The 25,100-nt window shown below is 36.9% G+C and overlaps 2 protein-coding genes across 3 annotated transcripts; one reads left to right on the forward strand and one right to left on the reverse strand.

The window, feature by feature from the left end:
• Positions 1–4,784: 4,784 nt before the first annotated feature.
• med4 (mediator complex subunit 4) lies at positions 4,785–10,226 on the reverse strand. The gene is made up of 7 exons (XM_084122831.1): positions 10,123–10,226; positions 9,768–9,834; positions 9,265–9,435; positions 8,633–8,690; positions 7,808–7,894; positions 5,909–6,040; positions 4,785–5,414 (listed from the first exon to the last, which is right to left on the reverse strand). Exons 1-7 carry the CDS (start codon positions 10,191–10,193, stop codon positions 5,242–5,244), a joined length of 759 nt encoding a protein of 252 aa, XP_083978957.1. The 5' UTR covers positions 10,194–10,226; the 3' UTR covers positions 4,785–5,241.
• Positions 10,227–13,240: 3,014 nt separating this feature from the next.
• On the forward strand, positions 13,241–23,763 carry itm2bb (integral membrane protein 2Bb). 2 transcript variants are annotated; one of them, XM_084122826.1, is made up of 7 exons: positions 13,241–13,453; positions 16,444–16,575; positions 18,301–18,411; positions 19,724–19,930; positions 21,337–21,447; positions 22,277–22,427; positions 22,650–23,763. In XM_084122826.1, the coding sequence occupies exons 1-7, from the start codon at positions 13,379–13,381 to the stop codon at positions 22,736–22,738; spliced, it is 876 nt and encodes a 291-aa protein (XP_083978952.1). In that variant the 5' UTR covers positions 13,241–13,378; the 3' UTR covers positions 22,739–23,763. The 2 variants fall into 2 exon arrangements, with proteins under 2 accessions (XP_083978952.1, XP_083978953.1); XM_084122827.1 differs by lacking the exon at positions 18,301–18,411 and having other exon boundaries at positions 13,260–13,453.
• The last annotated feature ends 1,337 nt before the right edge of the window (positions 23,764–25,100 follow it).

The raw sequence follows: 25,100 nt of genomic DNA on the forward strand, positions 1-25,100 counted from the left end.
ATTTATGATATCCTACAGGTAAAGTATAAAATTGAGGCTTATGTACAGTAAATTCATATCAATAGTTCATGTCTACGTATTTATAGCCTATTTGGTTTTTGGCTGTGTAATAAGTGGGATAATGTAGGCTACATAATTTAGTAAACTAGCTTCAGAACTTTATAGAAAAATGGAAAAATCACAATAACAACACTCCCATGTACAGTAGGCTACCCAATCAACCCCTCATATAATTTAATGCTATTACAACACTAAATGAGTTTCCATGTAAATTACTGTAATTATTAATGGTAATTAAACTTACTGTATTTCTTTTATAATTGAGTACTTTGATGGATCTAACGAAGACTATAAAGAATCAGCACCAGGGTAGACAGAAACACAGAAACACATAGGGAAGAGGTGAGAAGTCCTTAGAGAGCCGGTTACTGCTAACGGCACCTTTACTCGGGAGAGAGAGAGAGAGAGAGAAGACATGCTCCAGCTTATCCATGTGATCAAAGAGAACCTAAAATTGATCATCATTCACAACTAACAAATAATGAAGGCAAGTCTTTCATACAGTGCTAGTCAGAAAAAAATGTGTCACTGAGCACAAAACCAAGCATCTGCAATGGCCATCCCAGTATCCAGACCTAAGTCCTATAGAAACTGAAGAGAAGCAGCGCCAACATGGATCTGGGAATCTGAAGGATCTAGAGAGATTCTGTATGGAGGAATGGTCTCTGATCTCTTGTCAGGTGTTCTCCAAACTCATCAGGCGTTATAGGAGAAGACTCAGAGCTGTTAGCATGGGAAAAGGAGGTTACAAAAAGTATTTAATAAAAGGGGGAAAATAATTGTTCCCAGTGTGTTTTGGAGAAAAACATTTATTTCATAATGTGATTTTCCCCCCACTTTCAATTGTTTTACTTCAATAAAAGGTTAGATTTTTGCATTGTTTTAATAAAATATCAAAAGGATTAACAATGCAGATTTATTTTGTACAGCCATCTTTGATCATATTTACCAAGGGGGCAAATAATTCTGACCAGCACTGTATATAGTCCTTTTTTTTACATGAACAAGATTAGATCACAGTTAATTCTGCAGAAGAGGATGATACATGTATATTATGTGAAAGATAACACATATTAGATAGAGTGAAGATGGGGATCATCACTTCATTTACACTCCTGCTGCATTATGGGAATGTGTTGGTGGACTAAAGACAGTACTGTGGTCAGGTGAGTCAGAGATTGCCATATGAGACGCTGGCCACCCTGTTGTGATTTACTGAGCCATCATGTGCCATTTTAAGGTGTGTAAAAGTGTGTGTTGCGAAGTACATGGCTTGAGCTGAAAGACTCACAGCCAGATATATTTGCAAATTTAATGCAAACTAATGCAATTGGTTTGTTATAATAACTTTTAGAAAATAAGAAATAAAATAAAACATTTAGTCAGGTTTATTTCTAATATGCTGATTTGGTGCTTAAGAAACATTTCTTATTATTATCAATGTTTATTATCAATTATTATAAATTTTTGTGGAAAACGTGATACATGTTTTTTTCCAACATACATTAATGAATAGAAAGTTCAAAAGAACAGCATTTATTTAAAATAAAAATAATTTGTAACATCACAGATGTCTTTACTGTCACGTTTGATCAATTTCGTTTGATCAATTTAATGTGCCCTTGCTGAATAAAATTATTCATAAAACTTTTTTTTGAATGGTAGTGTATACAAGACACATTTTCTGAAACCAAGTCTTAATAACCTAAGGGCAAAAATACTGCTTGTTGTCTTTCAACATATTGCTGAGATGTTCTGTTGGGAATTATCAATCTTGAACACAGAACAAGCAGTGAAAACTGTTACATCACAACAGTTTGAATTTAAATCACTTCTTTTCCCCCCTGGATGAGTAAGGTTGTGATACCAAGAGATTAATCATTCAGCGTCTCATTAGAGAAGTGAGAAGATGTCTCTGACCCATCGACCAAGTGTCACAGGAATGTCTTTCATAATCGTGGTCTTTAGACACATTATTTTAAAGAGTTTGGTCTGCTTTCTAATATACTGTAATTAAATGACTAAGGAAGAGCACAGAGAAAAACAGAGAATGAAAGGAGTCTCTGCATGATGTAAGTTGTTTTTTATTTTAAGCAGAGGTGGACAGTAACAAAGTACATTTACTTGAGTAGGCCCTACTTAAGTTTGAGTATCTGTACTTTACTTGAGTATTATTTTTTTTTGGGAAACTTTTTACTTTAACTTCACTACATTTGAAAGACAAATATCGTACTCTTTACTCCACTTCAGTTCTGCCAAGGTCCTTGAGTAGAAAGAAGTAACGTCAGTCGGGGGATGATTTTGGTTGCAGGGGTTGCATTTTGGATTGTCAGATTGACGTCAACATTCAACGTCGAACAGACGTTGGATTTTGGTTGGAAATGAAAGTCGGGTTGACATCAGAACCCGACTGATGTTGGTTTCTGACGTCAACCCGGTTTTCATTTTCAACCACAATACGTCTGTCCATCGTTAGAGACTAATATCAATCTGGCGTTGGATTCTGACATCAACCTGATTTTCATTTTCAACGTTGGGTTTGGTCTTCTAAATGTGAATTTTGTCATTGTTTTGGTGCACACTAGCTTATAGATAACAGTAAAGCTAACATATTCATACTAAAAGCCAAAAAACTTTAAATAGGGCACTATTCGAGGGAACAGCCATTTGGGTGTCCGAAATCACGTTATTGAGTGCACTTATTCAATCTCACATTCAATCCCACTACTGGAACTGTGTTCTAGAAATAAATGTGATATTGATATGAGGGAAGGCAGGCATAGATTCAGAGGCATAAGGTACTGTAAGTATTACACACAACAATGCAACAATAATAAAACAATGCATTGACATTTACTTTTTACTTTTGATACTTTTAAAAACAAGTACTTCTGTACTTTTACTTAAGTAAAAAACAGTCTTTACAACTTGTACTTGTAACGGAGTAAATAATATTTGACCAGTAGTATCTGTAGGCTACTTTCACTCAAGTAAGGAAGTTGTGTACTTTGTCCACCTCTGATTTTAAGGGTAGTAAATAGTGAATGTGAGTGTGATGTGAGCATCGTTTATGGTTTGTTGAATTATTTTTTGCACATTTATTCCTGTGAAAAATATATTTCTGTGACCTTACAATTGAGCAAGGTTTATAGACGAGCATGTGGCTGCAGCGCTCTGTGTAAAATCTGTGAGCTGAAGCAACACAGATGAACAGCTCAACTGTCTGTTATCACCTCTAAGAGTCTTAATCATTTTTTCCTCCAGCTCTTCTTTCGTCCTTCCCTACTCAGCCCACAGCTTGCCGAGAGCATAGACTGAAGAAAAAGCTGAAAGAAGAAACACATAAAGATGCACAGTAAGAAGGGAACTGTTTGTTCCCTTCTTTTTGTGAAGGTAAATTAGGCACAGAAGGAAAATAATAAATGATTGTGTGATTCCCTAGCAAGTCATTATTAATTACAAGCAGGAAAATCTCTAAAGTGTCCTGACACATTCGCTCACCTATTGGTACACTTGACATTAGTACACATTAACGTAGTGTTTCAAATAGTCACATACTGACTCACCATGCTGGACGCAAACTAGACTAAAAATGGACTTCTTTGAATTTACCCAGCTGTGCTTTTATACCGGATCTGAACTAAACATATGAAGAACATCTAGGATAGTTGATCCTCTTTTAACTTCTCTGAATCTGCCATTGATTAACCACTATCGCTATGAACAATTATTTTATTTTTAATAAATTGTCATGGATGATTTTGGCCCAATTCTACATTTGTAGAACATTTGTGACATTTCTAATGTCAGTAATTTATCCACATTATTTAAATGATAAACACTTAAATCAAATGTAATTGGTATGTTATGATAACACAAGATTTGGGTGTTCAGCTGGCTGTCAGGTGAATTCATTTGTGTGATATAAAATCATTTAAGATGCTGTGCTGGCCAATCAGTGTTGATGCGCCATCTGGTGGCTGGGAACGACCAGAAATATCTTCATAAACTTTACTGAGGACAAAGTAAGAATTCAGTGCTCAGAATGGCACACTGGGACTGTTAAACCCAATCATCGTGTGCAATATAATAAGGCAGCAAACTGATTTTAGAGCTAAAAAGAGAAACTAATTCAGAAGTTTAGAACTACTTTTTAAAAGAGAGAGAGTAATGTGCAAAATAAATTAGATAAGGCATATTCTTGAGCCCTGTGTTCCCTAGTCTCAAGACAGCTTAAAGAAATAAACAATATTCAGTATGCAAATAACTATAATTGAAATTTTGACAGTTAGACTTGAATGCTCAGTGTCAATAGGAGAATTTTTTGAATTTTATATTAAGACATATGAGGTTTAAACTAAATATAGATTCCCAAGGCCGAAAAATGATCAATGGTTCAGGCTGAATTCATATGCAGTTTTGAACACACCCTAACCAGAATGTTAGAATAATACTGTTTTGCCTTACAAGCAATGTAATACATTTAAGCTGACAGTCTGAGCAACGATAATGCACAGAGCAGGAACAAATATACATGCGTGTGTGTGTGTATGTATATGTATACACACACACACGGGATAACTGGACTTAAAAAGTCATTTAAATCAGACACATTCCTATATTACTTTACCTCAGCTCCAGAGAGGAAACAAACCATTTACAAAGAACACTGCCCTTCTGTATACACAAAATAGACTATGTAAAAAAAAAAAAAACCCATAATCTAAAAAAAAAAAATTTTTATTTACAGAGTCTGAAAGTTCAGAGGTATTTACAATGCTATTTATATTCCAAATGTAAACCAGATATTAACGCTTCACTAGATTACAAATATGCAAAATGCAAATGAGTCTGTCATGCTGCACACAATGAAAACAATGCACTGGTGACATTTGAGGCCAGTGGAATGAAATTATGCAAACAAATGATGACTGTAGGCATCTGGAGGATGAAAAAAACAAACAAATTGATTAAACATATCCAGCTTTATGAGGCTTTGCTTAAGAGAGGACCTGTGTAGGTTTGGTCCTCTGCTCCTCTGCAAGGCACTTTATGTTGCCATCCGGATCTCCACAATCACAGAGACAAGATAAATTGATGCAGACAACATACTTTCATACCTCTCAAGCTGTTCAGGTGGACAAACTCATGTTACTGTGGACACATCACACACACACACATTCAGTCTGAGTCACTGCTGCTGCTGGAGGAATCTGTTGACATGGCCTCAACATCATCTTCATTTTCTTTGTTATGACCAGGTGGCTCCAGGCCAAAATCGTTGCCATGGTGAGGAGGCAGAATCCCCATGGAAACATCAGTGGACTGCCAAGGATACTGTGGGGTTAGTACATCTAAAAGTGAAAGGAGAAATATACATTCACAAAAAAAAGTACATAATCACACACACATTATAATATCTATATAGCCCCTTTCACACAGAGCGTTGATCCCGGAAAATTGACATTGAATTGCTAGAGTGGCTTCTGTGTGAACGCAAACACGTCCCCGGATAGATCCCGGGATGGGGACCTAGTGACATCGCTGGAATCAGTCCCGGAACGCGGCCTGTGTGAACAGGACAGGACTAATGCCGTAAGGGGTGTGTCGTAGTGATGACGCATGTGTTTGTGTTTGTCATCCTGTTATCACATGTCTTTATGGGATGTGTGTGAACGCATGCACAGGTTCCAGAAAATCACTGGCAGTGTGAATGAACCAAAATCAAAAGATCCCGCGACACATTATCCGGAATCTCTGTGCGAAAGGGACTTGTGATAAGGACAACTAAGAAGAGAAGAGAGCATGGACAGATGAATCAAACATCTAAACAGAAGAGTGAACCTGCCTGGTAACCTCCCAGCAGCCAATGCATCTCCAGGCAGGTGTCCGTTCACTCCATTGGTGGACATGTTGCTGATGTTACCCAACATTCCACTGCGCATCTCCAGATCAGTGGGGTACGGCCTGCGGGGATCACCTACACCAGGGTGGGAATTATGTAATTTTAGGGGCAAGGCCATTTGGCCTCCACCTTTTTTTTTTTTTTTAGGGGCACCAAGGCCATATGACAGGGCACAAAGGCCATCGTACAATTCGATGGTTTTCCCATTCAGATTGATACCATAACATCCTAATTTGGAATAAGACATGGATTATGACTTTTTTAATTAAAAAAAAACATTTTTTAATGAGAGAGAGAGAGCGCCATTACATCCAGAAGGTATACACCCTCACACAACAATAGAAACAACATAAATGCCAATAAAAGCATTCAGAAACAACACAAATGCCAATAAAAGCATTCAGAAACAACACAAATGCCAATAAATTAATAATTTCCTGCATTGTCGAACGCTCTTCTTCATGCGTTTCAAATATGGACTATAATGTTCAGTAGAGCGCCCTCAGGCTGCTGGTATGAATTGAAACAGCACATCAGTATACAGCACTCATAATGATTACATCGACGCATTTGGCTATAAATTCAATAAAATATTATTCCTGTCAATAGAAATCTGATGTAAACTGAGAATATATCAATATTTCTCCAAATCTGCACACTTTTGAGCTAAGAGCCGTGAGGGACGTTGTTTTGTGAATCGCTTTCATGACGACAGCACAGGAGTTTTTTTATGAATGGGAGCGTCTGACGCTCATAATTCATATTAAAGGTATCGACTCATTTTTGCATTTCATAACTCCTGACACAAATTAAGACATAACTGTCAATATAAATTTCTCAGAATACAATAGTGGTCAAATACTGAAACGTGAGTCTTATATCTTTTTAATGATGTAAGTTATAGTTTGTCAAGGTAATAACATTAAATCTTATAGTAACTTTGAACTATTAAAAAAAAAAAACGCTTCAGTGCGCCGACGCCGTTACCTCTGGAACCTTGCATAGGGCCCTTTTCTGAAAAGGGCACTTATCTAAGTTACTAGCAAATAGATTTTGATATTTTTAGGTCAAACCGTTCTTGTCTGTCAGTCATATAATGCAGGTCTATGGTCACGGTCTCAAAGAGCAGCCATCCACAGAGTCCAAATTAAAACAATTCCCCATCGTAAGTACACATTGATGGCCTAAGACACGAAACGAGCGGTTTGTGTGAGAAAACGAACAGTATTTATATCGTTTTTACCTCTTATAACACAGCGACGTCCAAGTGATCTGAGGGCGCCCGCGCTTCCTGCTGTGTGACGTGTGCGCAGACTGGTGCATAGATAGACATATAGATTTCGCCTTGGCTACGGCAGTTCATGAACGAATGCCGTAGCCAAGGCGAAATCTAGTGTATATATCTATGCACCAGTGTAGACAACAGAGTGTCGTTCTTCTGTTGGTGCTGACGTTACATGCTTTTTGCACTGCTGTTTTGATGCGTGAGATCATCGATGTGATTATGACACTGCACCTGCGCGAATCCACAAACTAATTGAAGTTCAGAGACTACTTGGGTGGAACTTGGACAGGGCCAGGGCACACAGGCCACTGTGGCCGTACGATGATTTTTTTTTCACGGGGCATGAAGGCCAAAGTGTAGGGCAACGGCGGCCATGGCCGCGTGGCCGCGGTATAATTCCCACCCTGACCTACACACACATGCACATCATATGAGCTTACAGATAAAATCAGACATAAGCCAATCAAGTAACTGGAAATGTTTCAGAGTAAATCAAGTCAGATAGGAATGACAGGAAAGGAAGAACATGATGTAGAAGGAAGTAGTAGTCTGTTTACCTGGAACCCAGTTCAGAGGAGCACACACTGCATTACTGGCACTGATCCTGTGAGCGTACTTGATGATCTCCTCTGAAGAGATACTCCCTAGTCAAAACAAACAGAACAACCAAAAAAGAAGAAACATTGAGGAAATTCGATTTTAAACTGAAACTCGATTTTAAAATGTAAATATGTATATTTGTGTGTATAAATATGTATACATAAATGTATATGTAGATACTGTGGTATATTGAGTAAATATCGAGTAAAACAAAAAACTACAATTACTTGCATTTCAGTCTTATGACTATCAATTCTACTGATAACGAACACATACACTGGAATATAAGTCACATGTCTGAAACATGCTGCAACTTGAATTCTAAAGCAACTTATATAATGCAATTAATGTCAAGCAAACAAAACATGTGCAAAGCACTCACAATTTGATTTGTGCTGAATAAGAGAGGTACATAACCCTAATTTATTTGTATAGCACATTTCCTAAACGTCAGTAGTCAGTTTTGCTTTGAATAAATTTGTTTAAGCTTGCTGTATATAATAAATGTTGCTTATAATGAATGCCACTAGAGTGTATGTTGTTTTATTCTTAATTTTTTCCTTCCTGTTCTGTTCTAAATACAATCAAATTTAAAGGATTTGTTGTGGAGTCAGGGGAATTACTAAAATACATGCTTATAATGTTTGTAAATGTTTTGTTTTATTATTACAGAGTGTAATAAAATGTGACTTACACACCAATGCGACTTCTGTTTTTTCTCTCTCTCAACAATACAATTTATTTTGACCCAGTGAAACTTATTTTGTGTCACACAACAATACCTTTTCTGGCCTTTTCAATAGACTTCAGTTTCTCTTTGGCTTGATAGACAGCAGTGGCCTGATGATGAATGAAAAACATAATTATTATCTGATTCATAAATATTCGGTCAAACACATTTTAGAAAAAAATGTAAAAAAAGATTGGATGGGTTGCACTTTATTTTAAGTTGTCTTTGTTACAGAATAAATACACAAACAAGTAATATTTACAACAATATTAACTAACAATATGCACTGATTATAGGGTTAGTTTCTAGTATTTAAGTAAACTTTACTGTTATTTCTATTAGTTCGTACATATAAGATGTATAACCAGGATACTTAAAAGTGTTCAATAATGTGAGTTTAATCAAAATGCATTGGTAATGTTCTGTCATTTCAAATGACCAATGATTTATGTGAGTGCCTCAAATCAAATGCACAACACAGAAAGCAGTGGTTAGAGCTGGAAATTAAAAAGTTATTTCAGTCGTAAAAAAGAAATCATAAAAGATATATATATAAACAATATTGCCATGAAAAGCATAATTTTTTTTTTTTCTTCATAAAGATAAAGTATTTTGGTTTGCATAGTGGTGCTGAAACAATTGAATGTTACTGAAAAGAAATGTGCATTGACTCATGTCAGTCACCAGTATGTGCTCGGCCTCTTTGAGTTGTTTCTGGAGCTGCTGGATATCACTGTCTCTCTTCTCGACTTCCTTCTCCAGCGTCTGCATCTCCTGGTGAACTCTGCCCTGCTCCATCGCCGTCTGCATCAGCTCCTGGAACTCTTTATCTCTCTGCACTAACAGCTCCAGTATCTGTTCACAGAATCAGCAGCATATACAGTCACTGCCATCTAATAGTCAAGCAAGCATATATCGTAATTCATCATTTTAATACTGACTCTAATTAAATGTTTTAGCAAATGTAATTTACTTTAGTAAAAGTTACTTTAAAGCATGTAACTGCATGACTTTTCGGGATTTTTCATCAGAACTTTAAAGCCTGTAAATATCAGTGAATTCACTTCTACTTGAGATCTCAGTGTTGTCTCGGTCACTGACTGAGTATTGTCTATATATGTGTGTGTGTGTGTGTGTGTGTGTGTGTGTGTGTGTGTGTGTGTGTGTGTGTAAACAGTGTCTCTCACCTGTGTGTCCTCTCCAGGCTGGGGCAGTTTCTGTGACCTGGACAGTGCTAGCATCTCTATCAGCTCTCTGCAACAGAAAAGAGAAAATAAAAGAACGAAAGAGGAGCCGTGTGTGAACAGTAGTAGTGTATAATAAGTGTATTACTAGGAGTAAAAACAGTAGGCTGGGGTGGACAAGAGAGACTGGGACTTAACTAACGTTAATCCAGCAACTGTTACTAGCAGAAATCACTGGAAATCTCATGAATGAACGAACTAACGTAAGCAGTTTATTATCATTCTGCTTTGTGCCAGCTAAAAAACACACACAAATGGTTATTCTTCATCTAAATGTGCAAAATATATGACGACAAACCTGGATAAAACTTCAATATCATCCAGAGTGGATAAAAGCTTTTCTTTCGTGGGCTTCTCTGCCGCCGCCATGACTGTTTCTCCTCACTTGCGCATGCGTGAGAAATGAAAAGCAAACGCATGTGTCAAACAGTGACGCCTGTTGGCAGTAGGACCAAAATGCAATTGTCGTCAATAAAATATTATCTATAGTTCCGTTCTTTTAAAACTGCGGGGTAATAGAGTAAACGACGAAGAACATAACCCCGGTTACAAGTATGCTGGTATAACAGTAATTTATAGCTGGTTATGTGTTAATTACTCGGCGCTGGTGAAGGATAGCCAACCACATTTGTTTTTGATAGCTCGATAAGAATATTTGCATAAATATTATTATTATACAGTTGTATCCATAGATATCATATATAAACGCTAGATGTCTTATGGCGCAGTCACTTCCGGCATCACCGTTCGGCCATCTTGTCACAGGCAGGCTTAATGTAAAGTGAGTGATCAGCACGCACACAAATCCTCTTATCTCGCTGAAATTTTGACGGATTTACAAACGGTTTGGTTTCTTACAAACATTATTAACGTGGCTATAATTCCGAATGCTTGAACATGTATGTTATAATTATTCATATGTATGTATGCAGTGTCATAACTACATCTCTGACGTTTATAACAAACCAAACCGTTTGAAAATCGGTAGAAAATTGAGCAAGTTATGGTTATTTAAAAGTACATGCACCATTAAACGAGTGAGCGAGCTGCTGTGGCATGATGGCCGCCACGTGCGGACGTCGACCTCGATTGGCCAGCAGCGCGCACGAGACATCTGGCGTTTATATATGATATCTATGGTTGTATCCTCTGGTTCTCAACCTTTTTGATAAGGCCTCATACTGGCCACAACATAAAGGCCCCCTCCAACACTTTTTTACAGTTTTTCTCCATTGGTTTGGCTCATTTCTTGAAACAGAAATGACATTCTCAAAACAACATGGACAAACCTCCAAACCACTTGGCAATTGTTCACAACAGAATTTAATTTCTCATTCATTTCATCAAATTGCAAATGTCTAAGTACATGTCTCAATGTCTCAGTACATCTTTGCAAATGATTAAGTACAGGTAGCCTACATTTAGCACAATTTCCAAGTGAATAGATCTTGTTGATCTAAACTGATTGTTGATTCTCAGTCTAATGGTTGTTCGCTCCAAAACGTGTCAGCGTCATTTCATTGTATAAGTCATCACATGCACAATAGTCTGTTCAATTGTCAAAATTAGTCAAGAACATAATACCATGAATATTATGCTCAAACACTCTCCACCTCCAAGAGAGTGTATATAATCCAAGTCCAAGAAAGAATATATAATATTATTGGCCACCGGGCCACGGTGGATGTCCCAGGCCAGCGAGGGGGCAATATAACTATGTGTGCTGCCATATCTGAGAATGGTGTGGCCACTCACATCCCCAGTCTTGGCCCATACAATACACAGAAGCTCCTCATCTTCTTGGACCGCCTTCATTTTGATTTGTTCCCTGAAAATGAGAGAGGCCTCGTAGGGCCTCACCTACCACAATATGCCATTGTATGGGACAATGTGAATTTCCACCGTGGCCCACTCATCAGGGCCTTGTTCACTACTCATCCAAGGATGGTCATGGTGTTTCTACCACCTTAATCTCCTTTCCTCAATCCTATTGAGGAGTATTTCTCTGCTTGGAGGTGGAGAGTGTATGAGCATCGGGCTCAAGATCAGAGGTCCCTGCTCCATGCAATGGACGCTGCGTGTGAGGATATTACAGGAGATCAGTGTAGGGGATGGTTGTGACATGCATGCCGTTTCTTCCCTCGTTGCATCGCAAGGGAGAATATACGCTGTGATGTGGACGAGAATCTGTGGCCAGACAGACAGCAGCGTGTGGATGGCCAGGAGGGTGAGGACGGTGGCCAGGAGAGGGAGAGTAAGGACAGCGACCAGTGAAGAACTGTTAGTTGTGAAACTCCAGCTTTATTTACAGCACTGTAGGCTGCATATCATTTTCATTGTTTTTTGTTTGTGTTTATATTACAGTATATTATGCTGTATACATTTTCTTTTTACTCTGATGTATGGAAGTTACTTTATGTGTGTGAATGATAATGGTTACAATTTCCTTGGCAGTATGAGTGCAATGTGTGATGTCAAACCTTGGAGGCTACTCTTACCCTAAAATCCTATTTCTTTTTTTCAGTTTTATACACAATTGTATTCTGTTAGCTAGACAAAAAACAGTACAGTAACCACTGTCAGTGAAGGACTGGGCTAAGACTGAAAGGTGGACATGAGGGATATTTCAATGGTCCTCTGCCATAGTGACAAAACATCTAAACATTTTGACTTGAAGTGCTTACACAATGCCAAAGGGACGAAGCATTTTGGGGGCACTGACTGTTTAAATGAGAAGGAAATTTAGTTTTGACACATGAGTGAACTGTTTTGGGAGAGGTATGAACTTTTGCAGGTGAACCATGGTGTTGTGCCGAACCATCCACGTTATTTTGGCAAAAGCACCAAGAGTGTTGAGAACGTCCGGTCTGTTTCAAGAAATGAGCCAAAGCAATTGAGAAGGATCTTTGCCATTTTCGTGGCACTGACTCTTTATATGGGAAACAAATTTAGTTTTGAAGCATGAGTGAACAGTTTTAGGAGAGATATGAGCTTTTGCAAGTGAGCTATAGTGTTGTGCTGAACTGTAAGACTGTTTTGCCAAATGATCTTAGAGTTTTGAGAATGTAATTTCTGTTTCAAGAAATGGTCCAAGCCAATGGAGAAAAACTGTAATTTACAGAAGTAGGAGTGCATTAAAATAATTTTCATTAAAATGATAATAATTTAAATGTAGCTTATTTCAAAGCGTGTTTTGTCTTATTTTAAATAATTTAAGTCATCTTGGACCCCAGAGAAGATATAGCTTCCATGCATAAACTATTCCAATTTGTTGTTGTTGTTACTAGGCTACAATTATACTGGATTATCTATTCCATTATATTTACAAGTAACGAAAGAAAGGTAGTAATCTTCTGGTAATTATTTGTGTGTTATTTCCAGGTGTTGTAGTTGATTTTCTGGTAGTTGTCACTAGAGGCAGTGGAGCCTCTGTTGTGATCTGTCATGTGCGTCACACACAAACATTGCTGCTGATCAGGAAACTAAACGCTCTCAGTTTTGTCACACTTCTCTTTCGCTTTCACGGTAACAGCAGCTTACAGAGACCTTTCAGAATGGTTAAAGTTTCTTTTAACAAGGCTCTCGCCCTAAAGGATCCGAAGAAGGAAACCCTCATTCCTGATGTACAGGTACGTTATTAACAAATCTTGCTCACTTTTATTGAATTAACGTTAGGAATATTACGTCCAATAATGTCTTGCTTAATTATTTTAATCAAAAAGGCTAGTAATGTGTGCACGTTGTTCTTATATTATCTTGAGAGAAGTAGGCTAGACTATCTCAAATGCATAAGTGTGTGTTTCTTTAAGTTTTAACAGACTTTGATCAGTTGAGTTAAAGTGTTATATAAAATGGCTGACGGCCCAAAGCTTGTCAAAGACGGATATAATCACTCATCCATATACCCTGGCAAAAATTACTGCAATAATATGAAATACTATTATTTTATAGTATTATATTATTTATTATATATTTATATATTCTTCGATTAATATTTAATGTTAAATTTTAACTTTTGGGAAAGTAATTACACAATGTGATGTTTTTTTTTCTTTTTCTTTTCTCACAACCACTTTTTGGTTATTATATCTGAATGCTGATAGAGAACTATTGCTTTCATTGTATTTTAATGATAAAATGTGCCCTTTCAAATAGGAAGGAAAGTAAGATACAGAGGGCAGATAAAGTATTTTTCTGTGTGTACTGTAAGGACCAAATATCTGAAAATGTCCTCACAAATACAAACAATTTAAAATCGATTTATTTAGACTGTCCACAAAAGTAAACTGATCCAATCAAGGATGGACTGTATGGGCAAGTGCACAGGGGCCTCTGCCAGGGGGCCTCAACATAAGAAAAACCCAGAAAAAAATGTAGATGGTTAAACGCATTTCATTCGACCGTAAGTGCCCTTTGGACGTCACATGGTATTCTGCCATCTCAAGTGAGATTTCAGTCCGAAGGGATTGAATACGTTCAGTTCGAGAGCACTGTGAACAGAATAGAATAACATCGATAGACCATTTAACAGGAAGTGTAGAGGGAAATTTACCCATGTTAAACATGACTACAAAGGTTTATCACTTAGTTTAGTGCTTTCATATATGACTATTTATTTTAATGAAATTAATAATAACTAATATTTAAATAAATAACCATGGATGTGATAAATATCCACTTGTATATTATAGTAAAAACAAAAAACTTTCCAAAAGGGGGGTTTTCGCAGCGATGCCATGGAAGAACCATTTCTTCTATTCAGTGAATCTTTGTGTGTGTGTGTGTGTGTGTGTGTGTGTGTGTGTGTGTGAAGAACATTTAATAATCTGAAGAAGAGCCTTTTCCACTATAAAGAACCTTCTGCAATTGTATGTTAAAGGTTCTTCGTGGAATCATCAATGCCAAAAATAACTTTTATTTTTGTCATCATAGTTCTAAAATATATGCAACGCTTAAGTGTCATATCTAGATGGGTTCAGTCCATAACTGGATCTTTATTTCTTGCGTTTGCGATTAGGGAGGGAAGTAAATAAAATTTGTTTTCATTTCACTATTGAATTAATCGGTAATGACACTGGAAAAAAATCATCTTCAAATGTCTGTGTGGTGGTAGCCCAAGACGTTTTTGTGTTTTGTGAGTTGGAAGCAGTAAACACATAGTTGAATTTCTACGAATGGGGTTCTTCCAGACATAGTTTAGCTGTGTTTTTCACAGCACACATTAGAAATGCCTTGCATTCAGTAGTACCAGGAGACTTTTCATGGGTTGTGAAAGACAGACTTGTTGAGGCATGTTTGATGTGTGCACTCTCAAACATGTTTATGATAATGAGCGTATTGCAAAAGGAGTCAGAGCTGCAAGCCAAGAATACAAAAGAAGATCCCAAAGTGCAAAATACTAGCATGCAATATAGAACAATATTTGATAGGATTTCTCGGTAGAATCAGGAAATGACTGAAGCCAAAGTTTCTAGAAGCTTTAAAAAGACTCTTAACTTCCTGGTTAAGGCCATTCAACATCCACCTCCACATGTACTCAATAAAGTGTCTGTGTGGTTACGTCAATGAGAGAATGTGCAAAAAGTCTAAAAACTGGTTTTGCTTTTCCACTACAAGTTATTGAATGAGGATAAACTATTTGGATTAAATGAGTAGAGCACTATGAAATGATTTATTGGGGCAGTATCTCACTCCTGCATTATAAACGTTGTCTGTGTCTCTTTATTCGGGTTTAGATAGTCACTTGAATTCCCCTTCTGCTCTTCAAATAGAAACAACTCGATTTACTTTCTCTTTTGATTTACGTGTGAGCTTCTGTCTGCAGTTATTGTTTGAGTGCGGAAGTGTTATATGGATTAAATGTTGCTGATTATTCCTCCTCGTGACTTTGCAGAAGTTGATACCAAACTGTTTTAACACATTTTGACTTGAAACCCGAACAGAGAAACAGAGAGATTCTCACTTCTTTTTTTCTTTTTTTTTCTCATAACTTTCATCAGTCATCATTTCTGTTTAAATTCATATTTTGTCCTTTAGTTCTTTGAAAATCACCCTTTTTCTAAGAAACTACATTAATCCTCTTGTTAACCTGTCCTTGTGACTTAGGCTTAAGCCTTGTTTATTATGCTGCTCACCAAGGCTGCATTTATTTGATCGAAAATACAGTAAAACGGTAATATATGAAATACAATTTGAAATAACTGTTTTCTATTTTAATGTATTTAAAATGTGATGTATTCCTGTGATTTCAAAGCTGAATTTTTAGTAGCCGCTCCAGTCTTCAGTGTCACATTTATCCATCAGAAATCATTCTAATATGCTGATTTGGTGCTCAAAATAATTGCACATTTCTTATTATCAATGGCGAAAATTTCTTGTTGGTTGATATTTTTGTGAAAACCATGATAAAAAAAAATCATGAAAGTTCAAAAGAACAGCATTTATTTGAAATATAAATCTTTTTGTAACATTATGAATGTCTTTACTGTCACTTCTGATCAATTTACTGCATCCTTGTTGAATCTAGTAAAACAAATAGTAGATTTGAATGGTAGTGTGTGTGTATCTAGAGTTATTAAGTGTTGTTAACCATCATTATACTGTGTGATCTGTCCGGTAGGATCCTGAAGCAGCGGTGTGGGTGCGTCAACGGTCTAAGGTGTGGTGCTGGTGCTTCTGTCTGGGATTGGCTCTCGTGCTCTCTGGCATAGTGGTGGGAGGAGCCTACCTGTATAGGTACTATGTGTTGGAGGTGAGATAATTTCTGTAACCCTGGTGATATCAAAAACAAAACATAACATCCTGTCATCTTGTGTCACTGTTTATCTTTATTTTGATTAGTTTTTATATTTATGTCATAATCAGTCTAAGCCCGTTTCATAAAGCAATTCTCAACCATTATTGAAAGTATGCAAGATACAACCCAGAATACATAGCAAAGAGAATAAACATGTTTGTGCGACGATGCAAGCCACCCATTTTACATTACATGGTGGCAACTTCTAAGGAACAAGTCACTGGTATTAACAGAGGAAAAGACATTTCTTCATAAAGTCATCACATCTTGAGAGAAAGTTTTCTTCCAAAACAAGGCAGAATTAGATTTAGGCAGAATTAGAAAAGATTAGAGATCGACCAATAATCAGTTTTCCCGATATTTAAGCATTTTCCCATAATCGGGTATCGGTTTTGTAATATCGGATTTACCGATAAATGGCGCCATCTTGTGGCCGTGTGAGAATTAAAGCCATTACAGCGTTGTGTGAGGGAAGATGAGTCAACAACGGTGTTCAAAGGCAAAATAACTTGTCTCCCTTCATTAATAAACTTAATTAATAATAATTTAAAAAAAAAAATGAGATGTGTAACTTAAATGCTTCATATGTAGTTTAAACTTGGCGCTAAAAAATAGATATGAACTCACGTAATCGGTCAAGTCCCTGTCCCAATAAAGATGCAAGTTTACATGAATTAAATATAACAGCCATGAATGAGTGCATGTTGTAAATAAAAGCACTGAATTTAATTCCCTCTCTCTTGTCTATGCTCATCATTAGTCTTGTGAAGTCGTTCATGCTCCAGCATGGCCACCGTATGCAACTTTTAACACAATCCACTCGTTTCAGACGCCGCGAGAGAAGTTCTGTATAAACGCACAGATAAAAACAGCGCTCTGTCAGCAGATATTTCATTATCTAGGCCGACAAAACATTATTAATAATTCTTATAACATGCCAGATGAAATGGACTTTATAATTGCTATGATGTATTCGCCGTTTTGTTTATTTTTCTGACAATGTTTGCGTGTTCCAACGTGTTCCATTCTCTTTTCTCTTTAGCCTATCAAACAACACATAAACCTTTTAAAACAAATACTTATATTTATGCTGCTTATATTTATGGGGAGTTGATAGATTCCTCTGTCATTTATTAATGTTCTCCATTTGAATCATTCATTTTTGTAAATGTATTTTACCTGTTGTTAATATTAATGCTATTGTTATAAATAAAAATATGCAACTAGGATAATTAAGATACACTAAAGTAGTAGTGTTTTTTATTCAGGCGGTTTAGATTGTTGTATGCTTTGTTATTTATTTGTTAGAATGATTTTTACATGCTATAATTGTGACCATATATTTTTTCAGATTTCAGACTTTCAGACTCCATTTATTGATGTAGAATCGTTTTGTTTTGTATGCTAGGAGGGAGTGAAATTTCAGAAATTACAGTATTTAAAAAGTGTTAATAATAAAAAAGTTTGTTCAGTTCAGTGGTGTTATAATTGTAAAAACAGAAACAATAAATAACTGTTAGTTCTATATATCGGTTATCGGGCACATAAACATGCAAATAATTGGTATTGTATCGGTTATAAAAAATTAATATCAGTCAATCTCTACTTCAGACAGCAGGACATTTATAGATCTGTTCCTGTAAGTTCATTCTGTATCAAGCTTTGCTGTTTTTCCCTAAGAAACCTGATAATGTGAGCTTTTTCGAAGACGATGAGGTGGAGCTCATCCAAGTGCCAGTGCCTGCGTTCAGAGACAGCGATCCAGCTGACAACCTGCATGACGTCAACATGGTGCAAAAATACACACACACACAGTGTTCAGCCATAACCACCACACACATATCATCAGTAGTGTTGTTCGTCTGCTACTGTATATTTTTCATTTAGTTTTAGTCATGTCAAATGTACTTTTTTTTTGTCAACCTTATAATCACAAATATAGTCGAGATCCATGTTTGGATTTATTTATGCTCATGAAGGAATACGATTTTGATACGTTGGCGCCAAATATCGATATTTAAATGAATAAAATAAGGCGCTCTAAATAGATTTCCCTGCGTCACTACTTCATGGCTCCTCGAGGTGGCGCTCAACACGTGAATGAGGGAAACGTGAACATAAGTTAACTAGCCTAAGAAAAGTAGGTTTTTAACGGGATGGCGGATAGCAGGGTGAGTAAAATAATAGATGCCCCAGCCACGTTTAAGTCTAAAGTCTAGACCCGCTTCGGCTTTTATACCATTGATGGGACAAACAAAATCGACAAAGAGTACGCGATCTACAAGAACTGCCTGGTAAAAGTAAAGTACACGCGTAAAACCACAAACATGCAAAGCCACTTGCAACACCATCACCCTAATCTCATTGAAAATGTTCAATTAAATGTATAGATTGAAAACTGTTTTCTAACAGTGTAAACATTTTCACGGGCATTTTGTTTTCATAGTTAGACAGATATCGTGATGTGTCATTTTAGGATTGTCTAGCAATATATCGATTATCGCAGAATTGCTGTATCGTGATATCGTTATCGTGAGCCATATGTCGTGTATCGTATCGTGAGATACTGTACTCTGTGATTCCCACCCTTAACACACACACACACACACACACACAAAAATACACTCTCTAGTTGTTGTTTTTTAAAGGAATGGCTGTGATGTCCTCTGCTTTTCACCAAATCATTTGCACGCTCGTCTTTTTTATTTTATTTATTTTTTCTATCCGAAGCGATTGCAACAATATTGAAATCTCCAGTCTCCGTGGTTAGCGTGAAAGCTCATGCGATTGCCGCCGGCTCACTGTGCAGTACAGTCGTGCCGTATACCAGCGGCTTTCACGCGATTATCAGGTTAACTCGCTCGCAACGTATGCAATGGCTCACAACCTCCCAAGTGTAAGCCCAACTTTAGTCATAAAAAAGGTCATCGACAAACATTTGTCATCATAGTTTTCATAAAACTTGTGATTGCAAGAATAAATGCAAATTCAACCAACCACCATTATTTGTGGCAGGGAAGTGTATACCCAACCGTTCTTGGAAGTGTTGATGCAGACATAAACATGCTTGTTTTTTACTCTATATGTATTTCTAACCCAACAGGAGGAGGAGGTGTTTGTCTGTGGGATGAAGTACTTTGAGGAAGACTATGAGTTTGATGAGGAGGTGGAGGTGGAGGTGGGAATGCCGCTGAGGCAGATTGAAGAGAATGTGAGCTTTTTCGAAGACGATGAGGTGGAGCTCATCCAAGTGCCAGTGCCTGAGTTCAAGGACAGCGATCCAGCTGGCATCCTGCACGACTTCAAAATGGTGCAAAAATACACACACACACATACAGTGTTCTGCCACAACCACCACACACATATCATCATTTAGTGTATTAATGCAAATTCAACCAATCGCCACTATATTTGTGGCAACTTGCTTTTTTGTAGTATTTTCAAAAAAATGCTAGCCTGAAGGGGGAAAAGCAATATTAGCTAATCGAAATTCATAAATCATTAGTAAAAAAATGATCACTGTGTTCAAATGTCCTGTATTTGTATCCATTGTAAACTGAGTGGGGATTGGACTGGTTTTCTAAAATGTTCAATCTCTTAGATATTAATTCGCAAAAAGTATTGTTGAGGACAAAACAGTTAAAGACCCAGAACCAGATATGATGAATGAAGACCCGGAGCAGGAGGCCGCTCTTTTTTACATTAACGAAAATCACAGCAATTACACCCTTCACCGAGGTCTAAGCTACGTCATTGCCTTTGGTTGAATGATTCTGATAGGCTAAGAAATGACAGAAGCATATCTCCATTGATCAGAACAGCGTTTCTGGGCGCAAGCTTGTCCGGAACAACAGTCAGTCAATCTCCAATAATGCCAGTTGTTCCTTAACCTGTAACCAATAATACTAACACGCACACAGACACACAGCTCCTTCAAGGTCGGATTTGGTTTGGCTCTAACTGTAAACAGAAGACTCTTCCCAAAACATCAAGATAACATGTTCTTTCTCTCAGTGAGAGGACACTTTAATATAGAACAGTAAACACTTTAACTAAAAAAAGGTCACTTAAACTATTGTTTGCAATGACCCCTGTGACCTATAGCTGTCAGGGTAAGCTAGAAACACAGATATATGTATTGATGCATGTTTAGAGGCCTCTCTCAATCCTTACAAAACAAGTCCATATTTCATTTCTGGAAGCTGGGCTAAATGAGCAAGAGCTGTTACTGCATTCCTGGCAGGGGCCAGACTCTCGGTCACCTCTCAGATATTTAATACAGACATTAAAGAATCAAAAAAGAATTAAATTGTAATAGTATTTCGTAATATTACGGTTTTACTGTATTTTGATCAAATAAATGCGCACAAAATTGTACAGACCCCAAACTTTTTTACATTGGTGTAATTGTACTCTCACTGTACTCTTACTAATACTACTTACATAAATACGTGATTATTTATGGGTTTTCAATGCTAAACAACACTAAAATGCTGCAAATATCGCCACAGTTTTTGTCAGAAAAGTCAGAAAAAAGTCTTTAGATTATCAATATGGATTTTTCATTGACCAGTTCTTACATTTTTACTTCTAGCCCCCCTAAATCTTGAATAATTGGTTACATCTTATATTATAATACTAAAATAATGGTGTCAGTCTTAAGTGCATGTCTCTGGTTCCATGTGAATAAACCTGTATGTCATTCTTTGCTGTCAGAGGCTGACTGCTTATCTCGACCTGAATCTGAACAAATGCTACATCATCGCCCTGAACACCTCTGTCGTCATGCCACCCAAAGATTTCCATGAGTTCCTGGTCAACATCAAGGTAAACAAGGAGATGCTGTGAATCCATGTCAATAAGTGGTTCTAACTTCTTGTTTGTTTTTTGTTTTTTTTCACACAAATGCATTTGAGACGTTAAGCCCGGGACACACAAAACAACGTTCAGCATTGGTTGTACTTTTTTGAGCATTGGTTGGCTTAGTTTTTTCGGTGTGTTACGCACCGTCAGCTCTAATCGGAAGCCATCAGGGTTTTTTGGGCTAATTCAGCATGTTGAATCGGCGTCAGTGCCTTCGATGAGAGAGAGAACTCTGATTGGCTGTTGCAAGATCTTACCGAAGCATTCGAATGCACAAATATTTTCATAATAACATGAGCCGACTAGAATGAAGAAGTGATCAGCATTATTGATATTCAAACTGGTGTTGTTTTTTGTTTGTGTATCTGCAGTCCTACACTGTAAAAAAAAAAGTTGCTGCTTTAAATTTTTAAGTTCAATCAACTTGGATGTTTAAGTCATTTCAACTTAAATTACATTAAACTGGCTTAAACAAATCTTGAATCTTGAATAACTTAAAAAAAGTTAAAATTGCTTAACTTATGTTGATGAGTTAAAGCAATGTAAAAACACGTTATCATTACTTATTGATAATATTATATTTTACAGTGTTGTTTTGGTTTCCCTTTTTGAATGACGAAAATAGATTGATACCTGCCGATACATTGCCAGTTATCCTTTTTTTGTGATGAAGCGCAGATTTGATGCAGCCGACGAGAGGCGACAATAGTCATCTTTGGTTGCCGAGAGTTATTTGACATCGGCTCGGTGTGTCCCGGGCCTTAGGTTTACGTTCTCTGTGTGTTTTTTCCAGGCAGGAATGTATCTTCCTCAGTCGTACCTGGTGCATGAAGAGATGATGGTGACAGAGAAGCTGGACAGCACCAGTGATCTGGGCTATTACATCAATAACCTGTGCAATGACAAAGACACGTACAGACTGCAGCGCAGAGAGACCATACTGGGTAAGTGTACACAAGCAAACCCTTTGATAAGACTGTGTTTAGAGGAAACAGTGGTTTTGTCTTTGCATAAACTCAAGTTTTAAGCACAAATACGGGCATAAGTGAAAAAGACAATATTTCCTCTGCTGGCCTGCCATAAACTGAATACATGTAAGATCCAGTTTTACATCATAGCTGCTGCATACTTTCAAACTTCTGAAAGCTGAATGTGCTTCACTACAGGTATGCAGAAGCGTGAGGCTCTGAACTGCCACAAGATCCGCCATTTTGAAAACAAGTTTGTTGTGGAGACTTTGATCTGCGAGCCATGAAGAACGAGAATCGCACATGGGTGTCTCTGAGACAGCAGCAGATCTTCAACACTTTCTTTAATTCGGTGTAGCCGTTTGTTTTTCAACTTTTCATAAGCCTTTTTTTTTACATCTAAAATGTGAAATTGTCTTTTCTGCACAAAGAGTTGTACTATTTTTTGTGTCTTATGCTATTTTAGGAATATTAAACTTAATAAAGAGTCACAATGTGCACAAGAACAAAAAGGACTAACATTTTAGCGTATATAGAAATCTGATCAGCATTTACTTTAACAATTAATGAGTTTACTGAAAAAGTTTGAGGTCTTTTTTGTTTTTTCACATTTGCAACATCTACTGTATTTAACTGTTCAAAGGTTTCAGTATATTACTTTATAATCAAGATCACAATGTTGCAGTGCTAAAATGCATACCTCTGGTTTCACAGACAAGGTTTAAGATAGTCTCAGGACTAAAATCCATGTTTAAGCTGTTTTAACTGAAAGCAACGTGCACTGATATTTCTTAAAATATGTCAGTGTCATTATTTTGTCTCAAGAAGAACACCAGAATTTTTTTTTTATATAAAGGCAGGTTTATAAAAGGCCTAATCCTGGCTTAATCTAAGCCCTTTTTGTGGAACCAGGCCATAATGTCTCAATTTGAGGTATTGAAGAACTATTTTGTTTTAAATGGGATCAATAACCATTCATACAGATCACTTTCAGTCAAATAAATGAATATATAACTTGTAAATGCTTAAATTACCATAAACCTGAAATTGTTTTTTGTTCTTTGCTAAAATATACTAATTTGTATACAAGCTGCCTTTAAACAAGATCCTAAACTTTACACTTTTCTGTCTTTAGTCATAAGCTAATGAACTCCATTTAAGAAAACAATAAATAAACAGAAAAATCTTACAAAATGTTTGTCATGTTTATTTTAAGTTTGTCAAGATACACTACTGTTAAAAAATTAAAGTATGTAAAGAAATTTATAATGTTACAAAAGATGTCTATTTCAAATAAAAGGTGTTCCTTTTCTTTCTTTTTGTTCATTAAAGAATCCTGGAAGAAGTTTCCATATGTCATGTGATACTGAATGGCTGCTAAAAAATCAGCTTTGCATCACAAGACATACTGCATTTTAAAATAGAAAACAACTACTTTAAATTGTAATAATATTTCACAATATTCGTGTTTTTCCTGCATTTTTGATCAAATAACTGCAGCATTTATGACAACTGAGACTATTTTTTTTTAAAAGTCATGGGTCAGACTCATATTCTTCTAATTCTGGTCCTGGCTCCTTGGACATTCATTATTTACCCAGTAATAGACATTGTATATGGTCATTCGTTGAAGATAATGTTAAAATATTTATCTTCCCAGCCTAATATGCAGAGACAACTATAAGCAAGCAATTTGTAGGTTCATTCCCCTGATATGTAAATACTTTGTGTGGCATGTATCAGCATCATCATTGAATGTCATTTTAGTCGCATGGCATTTACGCCCAAGCAGGTCACATACTTCTGAGAGACCAGTGAGCCGAACAACTGCCAAACTAACCCAAGTGGTGCTCACTGCAGAGCCGTTGCACCCTCTCAAACTAACCACTTCCCCTGGGTTTTGTGGCTCGAAGAGCTCAAATGCCCCCTCTGGTGGTGAAAGCAAATTCCTGCATTGTTGAACTAAAAGTTAATGGACTTTCATTTAACGGAATAAAATGAAGACGGCCTGTAAACTTGTATACATCTCCCTAAACACTGTAAGAACATGCAACAACAAAACATTCATGTCTGAGATATCATAACTGAAAACTCGTGTACTTATTTTCCAAGAAAATTAAAACAAGTTCAAATTACTTCAGCCAAACTGACAGCTGTCGCTCATTTCATTAAAAAGGCTGTTTGAAAAGGTGAAATTTATTTGAAGATACTGGACTGAGGATGTAGAAATTTCAGCATTCATAAACAAGATGGCGGACAATGTTTATGACCTGTAGACTTTGAGGTTTCCTCCAAGATAATATCTGTCAAAGCCCCGAACGGCTCCCTTCAGACTGGTTAACCAGCAACAGCTAAAGACAAAAAAAATGAGCGAGCGTTCGGCTGACTCAGTCAGAGGAGCAGAAACTATGAGCCAGATTGAAGGTCTTCTGCTAGATTTCTTAAAGAACTTCACGTAAATACCTTCTGGTGGAGGCCATAGGCCTCCAGAATTAACATGCTATTCTTCGTAAGACAAGAAGGTGGCAAAAAAATAAACCAATGAAATACGGTCAACATCTCAAGAGGGAAGATCATCACTTGTAAAATGGCACATTTCTTCATCCGTGAAACCGAAATTCTCTTTCCTCTAAAGAAAAAAAGGCACAA

The sequence above is a fragment of the Abramis brama genome (assembly GCF_963993115.1).
Source record: "Abramis brama genome assembly, chromosome: 8".
In the NCBI taxonomy this organism is placed as follows: domain Eukaryota; kingdom Metazoa; phylum Chordata; class Actinopteri; order Cypriniformes; family Leuciscidae; genus Abramis; species Abramis brama.